This window comes from Lissotriton helveticus, chromosome 3_1 (assembly GCF_964261635.1).
Source record: "Lissotriton helveticus chromosome 3_1, aLisHel1.1, whole genome shotgun sequence".
Taxonomy (NCBI): domain Eukaryota; kingdom Metazoa; phylum Chordata; class Amphibia; order Caudata; family Salamandridae; genus Lissotriton; species Lissotriton helveticus.
Window position 1 is genome coordinate 62,909,957 of NC_136061.1, and position 17,375 is coordinate 62,927,331.

At 46.1% G+C, this 17,375-nt stretch overlaps 1 protein-coding gene across 1 annotated transcript in view; it reads right to left on the bottom strand.

Annotated features, from left to right (window-relative positions):
• PLCD4 (phospholipase C delta 4) overlaps positions 1 to 17,375 on the bottom strand; it is a 244,806-nt gene that overhangs the window by 58,860 nt on the left and 168,571 nt on the right. Inside the window, exon 9 of the mRNA XM_078683514.1 lies at positions 1,716 to 1,872. Coding sequence (XP_078539640.1) covers positions 1,716 to 1,872 — 157 coding nt within the window. The remainder of the gene's footprint in view (positions 1 to 1,715; positions 1,873 to 17,375) is intronic.

Genomic DNA, 17,375 nt, shown 5'->3' on the forward strand with positions numbered 1-17,375 from the left:
CAGAGTCTTCAAAGGAGCCTCAGTCTCCTCAAGTAAGCCTCTGGGATGTGGGGTGCCGCAGGGCTCCTCACTAAGCCCCACGCTTTTCAACGCATACATGAGAACACTGGGTGACATTCTTCGTCCGCATGGTATTAAGATCGTCACTTATGCGGACGACACCCAGCTAGTGGTCTCCCTTGCGCACAAGAACAGCCAGCAAGCACAGAGCAGCCTAATTCCTTGTCTGGAACAGGTAAAGAGCTGGATGACAAAGTCATGCTTAAAGCTCAATGGGGATAAAACCAAGCTCATGCTCCTCGGCCCCTCAGCCCCCTCCACCATAGAGCTACTGTGGCCCCCTAGTTTAGGTCCCCCCCCTGCACCCAAAGACAACATAAAAAGTCTTGGAATTTGGCTAGATAAATCCCTGACATTTAACACACAAGTCACCAAACTATCAGCAACATGCTTTGGAATGATCAGGATGATGAAAAAGATCCTCCCAATTCTTCCCTTCGAGGCAAAACAGGTAGTCATCCAGGGTCTAATTCAGTCTCGTATTGACTTCAGCAATGCCCTGTGTTTAGGAGCTCCTGAATACTGCCAGAACAAACTTCAGCGGATTCAAAACTGTGCAGCCCGCACACTGCTTGAAATCCCCCACAGAAACCCTATAAGCCCTGGCCTAAGGTATCTACACTGGCTTCCCGTTAGGGAAAGAATTAAGTTCAAGGCCATGTGCATCACTCACCAAGCCTTTTGGAAATCCGGTCCGGCGATCAATCACTCTCTGATCACCCCGTACCACCCCAAGAAAGACCCTCGCTCCTCCAAAGCCTTCCTAGTTGCCGTCCCACAGATACGAAGATCCAGGGCAGGAGGCCGATCTTTCACCTACAACTCGTCTAAGCTGTGGAACTCTCTTCCTCCTCATCTAAGGTCTAATCCCAACTTACCAACCTTCCGCAAACAATTAAAAACCTTTCTTTTTAACTAACAGTGATCTACTTCAGCAGAAGGTTCATCCTATTTACAAGCGCCTGGACGCCTCAGGGCAGCTGTTCGCGCTCTATAAAAACTCTTTTCATTTCATTTCATTCAATACACCTGTAAGCTCTAATGGAGTCTTTCTAGTGACAAATCACGAAGACACTCCCATTCTTATGGAGTCTCAAGTCGGGTTACCTTACATAAACTATAAAAAAAAAGATGCTCATGTAAGCTCAACAAGGCATCTTCAGCATTTATAGTATTCAGATCTTGATCCGCAGTGAGACCCCCGTGTATCGATTCTTGTAGTCATTCATGTGGTGCATAGATGAAGATTGTTTAAAAGCAATGTGCAGCTGACTTTAAAACTGAAAACATCTGAAAGATTGGTTTAGGAAAGTATACTTGTACCCAAAAATAGCAGGGATTCATTGGGGACCTTAGCCTTGGTACCATATATGGTAAAATTGCCTTGTCTGAGAGCAACCACACCTCATTTTCAAAGTCCCTCTATAACCCCAGTAAATTCAATGGAGTTTTGGTTCTGACAGGTCTCCATGGGCACACAGACATTAGTGAAGGGATGGCCCATCATTTTAACTACAAGTATTCATTTTAAGGACTACATCTCTCCGGTCTCGTTTTGACATCCTTGGAGCCCGAGATTTTTGCTCTGTCGCCCTTCCCAACTTCACCCCCATGCCACCCTGTCCATGCTGCCTCGTGACCTCACCAACACTTACCAGAATCTTTGATCAGCTTGCGGGCCTTGTTTTCGCTGAAAGAGGACATTTCGTAGGGTTTTCCGTGGGCGGCAGCGCGATCAAAACCCTTGAAATGGACAGACTTGCAGTAAACGACGAGGTCGCTGAGCGCCTGAGAGAGGCGAACCTTGGACTTCTGAAACACAGGAAATCATATTACAGCTTATCAGGTTGATTGATCTGCTTTGGCAGTGGGGTAATCAACCCCCACGGTTTTATTCTTATACCTCAATAAGAGAGTGCTATGTACAGCCTGCACCACTGTGCAGGAAACTATGGTCCACCTCCTACAACCAAGACCAGGCAAACCCTTGCAGCTTAGGCAGCAAATTGACTGGCCTGACTTTAACAGTAACATCCAGACCACTTCTCCATGCAAAGTGTGTCAAATGAGCACGCCTTTAGAATGCACACAAAGTACCAGCAGACGGTCAAAACATTGTCAAGAAATACCTTGATTGCCTTCTTATGATCCTGTGCAAAATATACTTGTATTGAACTAGATGAACTCATCCATTCATACTTAGGAGGTCATTAGGATGGTGGGCAGACTTTAGTCTGCCCGCCACCCTAGCGGTAACGGGACCGCCTGCCTGAAATGGGGCGGTCCTGCCACCCTAATTATGATGTGACAGCCACCGCGGCGGTCGCATCTGGCGATTTAACATTACGGCGGGTACTGGTGGCTGCAGCAACCCGCCACAATGTGAAATGGCCATGTTGTGCATTTCCCTCCATAAAACGTGGCAGGCACCGCGTGGTGCCTTCCTCCTTGTGCATGGTAATGGAGGGGCCCAGTGCACAACTGACCCCCCTCTCCACCCGGGGGCCAGCAACGGGCCCCCAAAGCCAGTCTCCGCCTGCCTTTTTGCAGCGGAGAATCCGCCACGAAAAGACAGGCAGAGAGGCCCATTGTAATCACTACGGCGGTGCCTGCAAGGCACCGCCACAATGATTGCCTGGTTCCGGTTTCCGCAAGGCGGGCGGAAAAGGACTGCCGTGCAGAAACGTTTCGGACCGTCGATGGAAAAAAAATAGTGATTCCCACCGCCATCATAATATGGCGGTGGGTAAATCACCTTTTGATGGCGGGCAGATCGCCATCGTAATCAGCCCCTATGAGTGAACTTGGGAGGAGAGACTCCCACTGATTGCACCTTTCTGACATCAAGTGATAACACTTGTCACTGGCAAGTCGACAAAACTGAAATAATGCACACAGAATTCTGGACTGCCAAATTAGTAGGTTGAGACCTACTTTTTTCACTTTATTCAACATAATTAGGGAGCACTTAAATCCTGATATGTACTCATATATAGTCATCTGATGCATATAAATAAAACATTTAAATTGCACAAGACAGAAATGGTCTGATTACAATTAAGAAAATAATTATTAAAATATTTTTAAAAAGAAAGTCGCTGTACATGTAGGGGGAGGTAGGAACATGGAAAACGAACCAGGTAGTAGCAATAAATGTAGTAGTAGCAATGTAGCTATAGAACATTGTAGTGGTGGTCGATGTAGGAACACAACCTGACAAACAACCAAAGATCGGGACCACATAAAAAACAAGCTGACCGCCTTAGTGGATATCCTATTTAGCCAATACTGTACGTCTGTAGGAGTTATGCCAAAGTAATATATTAGACATCAGAGCGCACCACTAAACTCAAGCTACATGGTTACCTCAAGCAGTTCTCATAGGGTGGGACTCCCAACAATAACAGAGAGACCTTTCTGTACCATGAGAGCTCACCAGGAAACTCACTACAAGGCTACAGACCATCCAGAACTGGGCAGCCAGACTCATCCTCAACCTGCCACACAGAACTCACATAACACCACACCTTAGGACACTACACTGGCTTCCACTACACAAACACACTCAATGCAAACTCCTCACACACACACACCAAGGCACTCCACGACTCAGGCCTCACCTGCCTGAACAGTCACTTCTCCTTCCGCTAACCATCCAGACACCTCCGCTCTGCAGGGCTCCTACTCGCCAACATCCCACCCGTACACAAAGCCAGATCAGGAGGATGAGCGCTCTCTTACATCACTCCTAAAGCATGGAATGACCTCCGTCTCCACATCGGAGCCTCCTCCTCTCTTATTGAAATCCACAAGATATTGAAGACCTGGATCTTCAATTAACCAACCCACCATGGGTATGGCTGGGCACACTCACACCTACTCAACAACAGGCCACCCTCACTGGTGACAGTGCGCTTTACAAATACACTTCAGATAACATAACAAGAATAGAATAATGCATGTCTCAACTTTCAATCCCCTTCCCATTCATCTCAATCAATAAATACATCTAAATGAGATATTGCAAAGACATTGGAAGATTTGGAATGCAAATGAAATAGCTCCCTCGCCATGCCCGAGTCTGAAATGCTAGCCGTTCCACTTGGACTTTGTGGCACGGTCTAAAAGGAAAAAGCATTGGCAAAGCCAATCGATCTTCCTTGTGGGACCTACTGGCTTTGTCAATGGTTTTAGCCATGCAGGAGAGCATCCCGGATGCTGTGCAGAGTCGCTAATGAATAAAAAGACATGGCCAAGGCGTTATCTTGTGGGAACAAGCACCAGACATGCACCCACCAATAAAATGACCTACTGTTTTTTTCTGTTTAGTTACCGATCAGAGTTGGTTCAGTAACTAAGAAAAAAAGGGCAAAAGTGTTTTCCTTTAAAAGCAGGTGTGGGCAGAAGCAATACTTGAGGGCGGAAACAATGCACGAGGCAAAAGCAACAGAGACCAGGGGAAAGCAACACGCGGTGGGAAAGGAGGAAGCACCATGAAAGGCGTGGTTAGGAGAAAAGCCATAGGCGTCAGAGCAACTTGGAGCATGCAGGAAAGAAGCACGTATGTGAGCAGGCAACTGGGGAGTGCAAGGCCGGGAGGAGAAGCAACGGGTGAGAGGAGGGGCTGCAGACTGAGGAAGCAACACTGAGTCTGGGGTGGGTATGAGAAGCAACGATCCACAAAGCAAGGAAGAGCGGACGAAGGAGACGCACATGGGTGCGAAAGCAACAGGAAGTGGAAGGACACAAGGGCGAGCGCAACATGGAGGGCATAGGTAGAAGCACATGGACAGCTGAGAGTAACAGAGCCCAGGGAGAAACAAGATACACAAGGGAGCTAGCTGAAAAAGGAGGGACTCTCATGGAGTGCTCAGACGAAAAGAAAAAAGTACAGTCTGAAAAACAATCAGTTGAAGAGTAGAAGCCAGCCAATCAAAATTGATGGTAAAGGTAAATGCTACATGGGAGAGACGAACACAAGATTGACAAGCCAGGATTCAAGCCCCTGTGCATTCTTGGTAAGCCCACAATATGTCTCGCAACAGACTGTGCATGCGCTGTCTAGTAGGCGAAACCAAATAAATGTAGTGCAGCGAACACTGCCTATGAATGGTAACTAACCATGTTACTAGTGAAATAGATTTGAAGTAGAACAATACATGGACCAAGCAGCTTAACTTAGGTTTGACTACTCTGTGACAACAAAGGACCTGAACTGACTGCAACATAAGTAATCGTATAAATGTGCGTGCGTGCATGTGCGTGTGTGTGTGTGTGTGTGTGGAGCGCCCTTCTTGATTGCCGGAATCACAATGCATATTTACATTATTTTAAAAAATATTTAGCAAAATTAGTAAATGCAAAGCGTACAATTAAAATGCTTAAAGGAATAAAGTTAATTCTTCACATGGCTTTGCCTTTCGTGTTGCTGGTTCTCACAGAGGTACTATAATGCCTCACGGCTATAATAGGATATTAAAATATAATACAGGGGCGGTAGCAATCAGCATATAAAAATCTATCTCTTATTTCCTTATTACAGATGACTTTTAACATGTCTAGCTACCTGAAATCAGGGACACTAGAATTCAGTTCAAGTTAGGACAAATTATGTGGCAGGGTTGGCAGTTCTGACTAAATTATGCAGCAAGAAAAAGCTAATTAGGGGGCGTAATGCGGCACATTTTGTGATAGCATTGGTTCCATATTGATTTAATATTTTGACATTTTTACACATTATAACATTGTCTGGACAAAGATTACACCTCACTCATACCAGCTTAAGAACCAAATGCAGAAATAATCTTCTGAAAGACGACTAGTCATCTTCCAAAACGCTGGACCGCGTGTCGCCACATGTGAGTGCCTTTTGAACTGTTTGAGCCAGAAACATTTTTTGTTGGTTAAACTCTACAGATTATGCAGCAGAGAATAAAGAAATGAGGAGCTGGTCAACTATAATAAGTTATTAGAGTTGACTTCTAGTGTCACAACTACTGAGCTACTGAAGGCTTCCATATATAATAAAGCTATTACAAGCTAGTAGGGGAACCACATCAGAATGTACTCTGGGCACCGCAATTCTGAATGAAACAGAAGTGGCGCAGGAATTATGTGTGGTATATTCTGAAGCACAGAACCCCTTGTGTCTAAAGTCTTTGGCACAGTCATTTTTAAGGCTTCTTAGCACCAGATGCACAACTTGTGCCTCTTCACCTGGCACATTGACAGGATATTCATCTACCACATCATGCTTTTGGGGGAAGCGGAATGAGGAACATCATGAGTTTTCTTGATTAAATCCATGAGGCATATTATTGTTTTATTTAATTTATTTATTTATTTATTTTTAATTTATTTAATTTTATTATTATTTTTACTTGAGTTTTATATAGCGCTGGCTAGACTCGGAGGTATCAGAGCACTTTACATAAGGACGCAGAGAGTTACAAGTTACAAAAGTTTCACAGTAGTTACATAATGGATGAATAAACAATACCGCAATAAATTAGCGAAAACTAAAGTCAAGACCAGGGACAGCAGGTAATCCACAGAAAGGAGACAGCAGCAGGGAAGAAAACGAGACAAATGTCCGTGATCCAGCTGGGTAGGTGATTGCCATAGTGGTGTGCTAGGGCCAATCTCCCCTATAACTGTCAGTGCAGCTCCACTGGGAAGCGGCCATGTATGCGTTTAGGGCTCTGCCAGAGAAGAGTGAGGATCAGGAGGGGCTCAGAAGGCTAGAAACCAAAGACGGGTGGTAGGCGCTGGTGAGGATGGCAAGGTAGGAGAAGGAGTGTGGTTTTGGGAGCCATCTTAGAGTCAGGCACGTCAAGTTGTGGGTTCCATTCATGCTTTTTTCAGCTGCAACTTTAGCCTGGGCATGACAAGTTGATGGTCTGATGCCTCATCCGCTCCTCTCATCATGCTCACATCTTGCAGGGACCTTCTGAGTTACTGGCTGGTGTGAGTGATCTTCTCGCCACTGGAGCTGATCTGGGCCCCAGATAACCGGGGAGACTCAGGGAGGCTTATAAGTTGAGAAATGGATGGGAGGGATTTTAAGGCAAAGACTCCGCGCAAAGCGGGGCGCAAAACCGCAGACAAACGTCCTCTGAAGGCCAGATAGCTGTATTTGAGACACAGCAACTCAAATGATGTTTGCCTGTAGAATGCACTGACACCCATTTGGTAGAGTAGAACTTCATACAAAAGCAAAACAAATGAAATAGGTAAACCCTCTTCAACAACAACATCACTTGAGTTCATTCGTGATTTAGGCCTATGTTTGAATAATGTGACTGTGTATTTAACAAACTACATAGGTACTTATTATGAGATTCCAGTGAATATCGATTGGACGCAAATAGTTGCTTGTATTAAAATTACAAATTGTTTTTTTTAGCTGCACGATTTGCACAAGGTAAAATCTGATGCAAATAGAGCACGTGCATGGTTGACCAGTGGCGGGCGGCGACCCTCAACAGTGGAGAGGCGTTGAGTGGACCGAGAGCCAAACTCAGTGACAGGCATTGTAATAAATCGCAATGCTTTCAGGCTCAAACGCCAAAGCTCTCTATCATGGCTCATCAACAGATTGTTGTTTGTAACGAGCCATGACTAAGAGCTCTGGAGTTGAGGTCAAAGGCAATGCGAGTTTCTCACAGTGCCTGTCAGTGAGCCAAAAAGATAATGGCATTTTTAGGTCTTGCATAGAGCAGCGCATGCGCTGCCTCTACGAGGCATCATGTATTCTGTATGTTGTGGTTGAAACTCCGCCTATTGACAGTAGTTTCTCCTACCACTTGCCATTTGTTAACTCTGGCATTTTTTTGTTAGCAGGCTTATCGTTGGCTTGGAATCCGATGAGTCACTTCCGTTTTGCTTCCCTTATTCAGGAAGCAGCACTTACTAACTACAGTTTCGTTCCGCTGCTCGGTGTTATGTAGTCATGTAGGGACTACTTCCTTGTTTCCCATGAATAAGGGGAACTTTGTTTCACATCAGCGCGGGGCTCGTTATAAGCGCCGCGCTATGAATAGTTAATTTTGTTTTGTCTCCTTCGTGCTCACTCTGACATGCGCAGCCAGGACAGGGCCTTTGGCAATGGCGGCGCGTGGTTTTTTTGTGCATTGCACCGTGCCGCCATTGACATAGCCCCTGTCTGGATGGAAAAGAGGAGTTAGAAACAACAGCTTGCAGCCCTTCTCTGCCTCCGGAGACCGCTTCTCTGCTCTCTTGCCACAAATCCCCCTTTCCAGATTTCTGTCTGGCTAGGCTGGGCATGTGCAGCTTCACCCAGCCCCCACTCGCTGCTCCGACAGCTATTCTCATGTAAGTTCCAACCAGCCCCACTTTCAATCATGTGTTCTGCAGCCTGCTCCCTCACTGTGGAATTCTGTAATTTTTTTTTCTTTGCACTTAAAAGCGCTCCACTTCCCACGCTCATTGCTTATTGCTGCTGCAGCCTACATAGAGAAAAATGGAGAATGGGCGGTCCTGCTCGAGGGCAGGGGGGAGTGGCTTGCCCACTGTTGTGCAGTGCGAGAAGGCAGAAACATAAAATGGTAGTTTTTACCATTTATGTTTCTGCTTTCTTGCACCGCGAGAAAGTAGTGGGGCAACGCCCCCACGCCCCAAGGGGGGAGCCGCCACTGTGTATGACATTACAACGCATACATTTACAACGCATGCCTTTACAACGCAGTTTTTATATCGCGACATCCTTTACAACACACTTCATTATATCGCATGACACTACATTGCATTTTTAGAAACTGCCTTTACAACGCATTCCATTACATTGCATTATACCTTTTAAACGCATACCATTACAACGCATTCCATTACATTGCATTTAAGGTAAGTATTGGATAGTATAGGGGTAACAATTACTATTCTAACTCCAGGGGGTGCAACGGTAGGGTAAGTGTTGGATAGTGTAGGGGTAAAAATTACTATTCTAACTCCAGGGGGTGCAACAGTAGGGTAAGTTTTGGATAGTGTAGGGGTAAAAATTACTATTCTAACTCCATGGGGTGCAACATTAGGGTAAGTTTTGGATAGTGTTGGGGTACTATGCGTTGTAATGGTATGTGTTGTAACGGTATGCATTGTAATGCCTGCGTTGTAGTAACATGCGATGTAGTGTCATGCGATGGAGTGTCATGCGTTGTAATGCCTGCATTGTAGTGACATGCGTTGTAATGGATGTTGCGATGTAATGACTGCGTTGTAAGTGTAGTGCGATGTAATGGTTGCGTTGTAAAGGATGTTTCCCGCAGGCACTGGAGGTATGTGCCTGCTCTCCACCAAGCTGTCTAAGATAGCTAGTGAAGATGTTTAAAGTGTGCATGTCAGGTTGGCCGTCGCAAGACAGCCGGCCCAAGTGACATGCACACTCTAAACTGTAGTGAGCGCCACTCCCATGATGCAAGTCAGCAGCAATGGCCCGACCTCAAACTGCTCAGGTTGGGAGCAGTGAAAATAAACTGGTAATTCATATTATTAGCATTTTATTTGTACTCTCTGCTGCACCGGCAGCAGTGGGGCGACACTCCTGCGCCCTAATGGGGAGGCCGCCACAGAGGTTCGTGCACCTCAGAATGGGGTATAATGTCCACTACTAGTGCTTTCTTCCTAATTACAAAATTACATACATTAAAACGGTGAGCAAATTACATATCCAGTAAATACGAAACCTTGATTACTCTGTATTTAACAGACACACAATTTGCTAACAAGATGGAGTGGAATCTGTGGCCCTCTCAGAATGAGGCCTCTTTTTTCTAAGTGTATTCCAGTCGAGCTGGAACAATTGTCAGTGTGGTGGTGCTGCCATCAATATACATCCCTGAAGTCAGGGAATGTGAAAAATCTGAGTGTCACATGAAGAACAAATATAGCACATAAGTAATGCTCATTCAGCAGAGGAGAAATATGGGTGTGGTGTGCAGCTGGGGGTACAATTGTGGAGAACACTCACAAATATATTACAAGCATGGAATGAATGGATGAATGAAAGTTTTTATTGCACGATTGCTTAAATCATTTGCCATATTCCGTAGATGATACAGTCATCAAAATTCACACTTAAAATTGTACACATTGCCTAATCTTCCAGAAGAGGTCATTTAAATGAGTGACTCTGGTAAAAACATCTCTGAGCAACCAACGATTTAAGAACAAAATTCAGGGGCATATTATCAACAACTAGCTATATTTATCGCTAAAGAAGCTTAGCGACATTTTTTCTTTATTGCTTAGCATCACCGGATTTTACCGCAGAGATAACATGCTATTAGCAATGTTTATCTCCAATGCGATAAAATAACCGGCGATAGCGGCGAAATGCGCGAATATCGCTGGAAAACCAGCGATATTCCCGCATCATCGCCAATAGGGTCTTAGCCAGAATATCCACCTCCCATTGGATATAATGGCTAAGAACTGGTCTGAGCAAGCGTTAGTTTTCTGCGTTGCTAATATGCGATAACGATGTTAGCGACTGCTTTCAGTTGCTAACAGGTTGGGTACGCCCGCTTTGCATGTCATTAGTGATAAATATCGCTGACGTGCAGAGCGGGACCCAAACCACTTGCTATCGCCTACAAACTGTCGCTAACTGCTGTTACCGACAGCTTGCTAATAGGGCGATGAAATTATCGCCGCTTTGCGGCCGAAAACGGCCGCTAAAGTGGTGATAAGTTCATATCGCCCGCCTTGATAATATGCCGCTCAGTTCCTATTCATAATACGTACAGAAATGCGAAAAAGCTAAAAGCAGCTATTCAATATGCTGGAGTGTCTAAAACCCTTGAGGCTTAAAGTGCTGGTGCGCTTTTTATGACATGTACAAGCATGGTGAGGAAGTGCACTGTAATTTACAGACAGCACATTTTCTATTGAAACGAAAAACAAAATCTGCACTAACATGCATTTTACTGATCAAAACCATAGTCCACAAACTAACGTGTAAGAATCTGGTTTCAGCAAATATTTATCATTTGCACATCACCAAGTATATTGTCTTAAATTGTTTTGATCCAATTATTTTTTTTGGCTTCCATCACACTTCAGAATTACAAAACAATGCTTCATTTGTGCTTTTCCCAGTTGCTTATATAATTTGAAATATTTACAAGTTCATATACTGGTATTTACATTTCGTTTGGTATAGATAAAAACTAACATCCAACAGCCTTTCCTTTCACACTCCCTGTTCCCCCGCAAGATTATGACATGGATCAATACACAAACCAGCATTGGCACAGGTAATAGGCCTTGCCTATGCGAGATCTTTCAGCTTGGTCAATATGTTTTTTAGCCATGTTGGACAGCACAACGTCTGTGATGCAACTTAAAAGTAAAAAAACACAAAATTGCTATGGTACAGTCAACACTTACCGCGTCATAGCACTTTTATTTTCATGGTAAATAAAAATTGACAGAGCCAATAGATATTGCATATGCAAGAGCTATTGGTTTTGCCAATGCTTGTTATAAAATGTATGCTGGTGTGAAGTAGGCCGAACCCCAGCCAAACCATGCAGTCACACAGCAAGTGACCCTAGTTTGTGTGGGAGAGGCCTGCCGCTGCTAATGCACTAATTCAATTAGCGGCCGGTAAACTGATATCCAACCATTGGTTTTCAGTGGGGAGGGGGGGGTCAGGTGACCTGCGGCTGCTCTTAGCACACACAAACAAGCCAAAGGCACCCGGGCCCTGCCCCCAGCACCCGTCCTCATATGTTGTTACCTGGGCTACCTGTCAGTTCAATTCCATGTTACCCCGCAGGGGGCAGGAAAGACTGTTATACAAATAAAAGCTCCTTCTTTCACCTCAACGTATGCCCACCAACACTCATTCCCCAATAACAGTCCTTGTTTATTATGTGTCATGGTACACTTTGTTTTGAAAGCAGCTCTTATATAGCACAGACTGTGTGCTGCGGTGATCCATGTTTAGGCCAAGATTGCATGTCTGGTCCCAGTGAGGGTGCTAGGGCAGGTCTTTAGCAAGGGTGAGCTGGGCCCAGGGCGGCAATTTTCTGAGGGGCGCCATGTGTGCATGAAGGTTATGCAATTTTCTGAGGGGTGCATAGAGGTGTGTGCATTAAGGTTATGCCAACAGAAGTGCCCTTCTCATCTTGCTCCAGCCATATCCCGGCCTGTTCATTTCGGTCTGATTCGACAGTTTCAAGTGGTTTTAGTCCTTCATTATCATTCAGCTGGGATGTTTTTAGCCCTCCTTTAGCCTCCTCCCTTGCCCTCCCTTCCAGCGGCAGCTGGTGAAGAAAGGGGTTGGTCAGTGGGGGGGATTTAGAGGGAGGTGAAAGAAAAAAGAAAAACTCCACCTATCTCTTCTGCAAGGACGCCATCTCTCTCTCTCTCCTGCGGCGTCGTCTCTCCTCCAGAAGCAGGAAGCACACAGCCTACCCTAAGCCAATAACGACGCTGCTGTCACCAGCATGACAGCAGCATTGTGATTGGTTTGACCACCGTGATTCAGCGCTCAGATGGGGACTGGGAGCCTGTGCACATTTTCCACCCAGGCTGTGCAATACAGTCTAGTGGAGAAAATGCTAAGTGTGCATAACTGTTTGGCCGGCCCAAGACGTCCGGCCAAACCATCATGTGCACTTAGGTGTGTGAACCACTCCTCCCCCTGGTGATTACGAGACAGCCCTGCCCGCCCCGTAAAACAGCCTCAGTAAGGAAACATGAAATGATAATAATAATGTGTTGTTATTTTATTTTTACTTTCTTCCACTCCTGAAAAGCTGTGGGGCGACACTCCTCCTCCTCAGGAGCTGCCACTGCCCCTCTTCACTCTCTGACCCCTACTGGTACACAGCAACAAAACCATCATCTCCATGAGGCAGCGAAGCTATCAGTGATTTAGATGAGCTGATTTAGGAGGTCCGGGCATGGTTGTGTTCAGAGGCCGGTCCCTACTAATCCAGGGACCCCTGTTGGATCGTTTAGTTCACTGCTGTTGGACTTGGCCCTTTTTGCAGGGTCATCCCTGAACTTTTTGCCTTCAGCCTGCATTTTGTCTGACCTGTTTTTGTTGGGTTTTATGACTCTGGGCACTAATCAGTGCTAAAGTGCATATGCTCTCCCTATTGTAAGTTGATGTATGGATTAGTGACTCCATGATTGGCTGGTTGGGTTTACTTGTCAGACCCTAGTACTGCGTGTGCCCTGGGCTTGTAAATCAAATGCTGCTGGTGGGCTTGCAGCACTGGTTGTGCCACCCACAGAAGCAGCTTGTAAAGTGTGTCTCAGGTCTGCCATTGCAGAGACTGTGTGCAGTCTGGTACTGCCATGTTGACTGGGCAAAGACACCTTCTTGCCAGTCCCTAAACTTTCCTATTTCTGCCTATTAGTCACCCCTATGGTAGGCCCAAGGACAGAGTGCATTATAGGTAAAAGGTAGGACATGCCCTGATGTGTGTGGCATGTCCTGATAGTGAATTACAGCCATTTTTGTTTTTCACTATTGCAAGGCTACCTGTTCCCCATAGGCCAGAATGGGCAGTTTGATTATAACATCTGACTGACTCAGGCAACTAGGTAGAAATTCGAGTTTAGTATGTCTGAACTCAGAATGATAAAATACATCTTTTAGTGAAGTTGGTTTTAACATTCTGTGTTTGAAAATACCACTTTTAGAAAGTGGGTATTTTCTTGCCTAACTATCCAAGCCTGCCTCTGCTAGGTTGTGTATTCCTTGACTGGAGTTTGAGTGACAGAGGCTGGGGGATTCCAGGAGACAGGGTGAGTCAGCACAGGGCTGAATAGAGCTATCTGCAAGTAGATGGGTGGGAGGTGCTGCACCTGGGACCTGAATATGGCTGGGCCAAGGGATGCTGGCTCAACCTCCTATGGTGTGTCCGATGTCCCTGGCCCACACTGTCAAAGGAAAGAAGGAATCTTGTCAACAAAGTGCTCCAGGACTGCACAGAACTGGTTTGGACTGGACCCTCAGCCTTCAGAGGACAAAGGATTTGCTAGTATGAATATTGGGACCCAGACCCAAGAACTTTAGATCACTTTTGGGAAACAAGAAGAACTTTTGCTGAGGAGAGGAACCAGAGAGAAACTGGAGGAGACTATACCTAAGCTGAGTGCTGTTTGGGGGATTGGCCTGCAGTGGTTGCCTGACTGCCAAAGAAAGGAGAACGTACTTTGTGCTAGTTTCAAATCAACTTGTAAAGGATCTCCAAGGGCTTGAAATAGAGCTTGCCTCCTGATGAAGTCTCAGGGACAACAGACTTCACCAACCAGCTCCCCTGCCTTCCCTTGCTGAGAATTGAGATGCCTGCTGTTGAGCTGGGCCTTCTGAGTGACTGTGTGCCGCTGGTTGATGGAAGCGTAACTCAAGACGAAGAAGCGTGTCACCGCCGCAGCCGTTGCATCACCAGAGAAGAGTGTCGCAGTCACAGTAGATGCCATCACATCACCGGAGAAGCGTGCCGCCGCTGCCGCTGTTGGATGATGGATTAAACCCAGATCAGTTGACTGGGGGTGAGTGTTTGATTTGTTCAATCGCTCCATCCATCATCCCCTTTTGTATCGCTTTGTTCGCCCTCAGTGTGGCAGGGTATGCTCAGACGTGAGTCCCTTGTTCACTTGGCCACTGGATTCAAGATAGCCTGGCTGATGAGGATTATGAATCCGAAACCGGTCCCAGGATGCTTGTTTCCGGTCCAGGGAAGACATGGCTTGGCAGTTCGGGCTGGACTGTTCCCATGAGGCACAGGGTCAGACTGATTTGCATATAGCCATGTCTGAACTGGGGTGGCTGAGTGAACTAAAGAATGGTGATGGATTAAACCCAGATCAGTTGACTGGGGGTGAGTGTTTGATTTGTTCAAACGCTCCATCCATCATCCCCTTTTGTATCGCCATAGGAATGAATGCCAATTGCATGTGCAATTTGCGAGTACCCAATAGGTACTCGCAAATTGCGCATGCAATTTCAAGGGTGCAAGGGTTCCAAAAGGATACCCTGTTGCACCCCTGAGATTACAATTTAACCTCATGTTGCGCGCACACATGCCCTTTGTGTGTGTGTGTAACGTGACTTTGAAAACTGCACATTAGTGCTTTTTTTTAAAAAATCGAAAACTTACCATCAACTTTAGATTGGTGGTAATTTGAAATTCATATTAGCGAAATCGCTACTTTTTTTGTTTAATGCTTTGCATTTAAGGAATCGCAATTTGTGAATCCTTAAATGCAATCGCAATTTAAGTAATCGCAAATTTTGCGATTCCTTAAATGGTGATTTTTGCATTTGTGCTGATGCATCCCAAATGCAAAAATACCGGTCGCAAAATGGCAGATTCTGCGAATCTGCGGCTTTGCAACCGGTTTTTAGTTTGATGCATGGGGCCCTAAAAGCCTAAATCCTGTGTAATAGTTATTTGTAAAGTAGTGATATAATTACTGCTCACCTCTGCGCGAGGTCATGCACTGGTCCCGACCTCTGAGAATTTCCAGTATCTTCTTACAACAAAGGAGAACTGGAAGGAGCTCCGTCACGAGGAACACACAGTTTCCCTTAACTCCCTGGCTGCGCTGACACGGCTGAGGGACGTCATTGTGTTTGTGCGATAGCCCTAGTGATGAAGAGGAGGAAGGACCCACTATGCTCCCACACAGGCTAGATTGGGTTACGTGGTCCAGCACAAAGCCTGGTACAGCCGTTGTTTAGCAATGGGACCAAGAACTGCCTGGCATCAGTGCCCTGGTTCCAACAACACAGTGTCTAGGGGTCTCTTGCATTAGGTTTAGTCTTTACACAGTGGACATTTTTTTTGCTGTAAAGAACGGAGTATTACATGCTTAAACAATTTTTACGCAAAATGTTGAGCATGGAATCACCTCTATTTCACAGTAACTCTAAGTGTACAGTTGTGAGCTTGTGGTTTATTGTGGGGCAGGTGTCGTGCATTATAGTGGCGGCTCATCATGGCGAGTGTTCGGTGTAGGAGAGTGGGGTCTGCAATCCCATGGCCACCCCAGATTTTTGCTTTTTGCTTCACTGATTTACGACTTTCCCTGGCTGTGGGCCTGCTAATCAGACCCACAGCCTAGCTGTTCTCTCTCTAAATTACAACCATGTACCCTAGGTGCATTTACCAATTGGTACTGGGCCACCTTATCTGTCCCAGTACAGTATACCTTAGGTATCCAGGGCATAGGTGTACCCAGGGCCTACCAGGGGCTGCAGCATGTATTGTGCCACCCCTGGCTGGCCATCCAAAACAGACACAACTGGCTGCACGACAGCTGGGGCAAGGTGGTGTAATCACCCTTTGCTTTAGATATAGTTCCCTATATGTAACCCTAAAATGGACACATATATTCCTATCAATCACTCCTATGGAAGGCCTTATCAGTCCTGAAGGCAGAGTGCTTGGAATTATGTGAAATGGTCCTCTGGCATGAGCTGAGCCCGTTTGCAGCTTGCGGAACCAAGTCCTAATAGCTGTTCCATGATAACGCTATACCATATACTCTAAAGTGCATTATAATCCTCGCGGTTAAATGCTAACTTTGGTATAACATTATCAAAACATGTCGAGTAAGGTGTCATACGAATTGGAATACTACCCCCTCGCCAATTCTGGCGACGGGGTAGCATTCCACCATTCTAGAGGGACACGACATGTATGTAACTGTAAACCCCGGTTAAAGTTAACTCAAGCCTCAGCATCACAAAATGGATGCTGCCACCACAGACACAAGTCTGACCTCCTGCTGCTGGGAGTCCTTCCAGCGAGGGAGGCTCAGACAAAGGGTTTCCTGCCTTGGGAGGTGCTAGCACCACCCCAGACAAGATTTTGTGTATTAGGTAGGGCAAGGCTGAAAGGAATGAGACATGCCTGGGGCACACAAGGTGCCCTGTGCATACACCGGTTCCAACCAGTTGCTGGGGCACTCCAGCCCCGGCTCTGGCGGGAAACTGGACGAAGGATAGGGGGTGTAACCACCCCCCTTCCTGATCCCACCCAGAGGAGGGACCTAGTCGTAGTGCAGCCCCCTTTAGCTGAATAAAGGTAGGAGCTGGTCCCATTCCCAGTTAGATTAATCTTGACAACTTCCACGAAGATCTCTTGACCTTCGACCTCCTGAACATCAGATGACTGAAGAATCTCCCCTATGGTCAGGGAGTGACCATCCTGCTTCGCAGGCACCATCAAGCTCCTGTGCGGTTTGCTGCAAAGCCCTTCCACCCCGGAATCCGACGATCCAGCTCGACAAGACCCGGACCTCCAGCCCTCTCTGACCTTTACCCACAT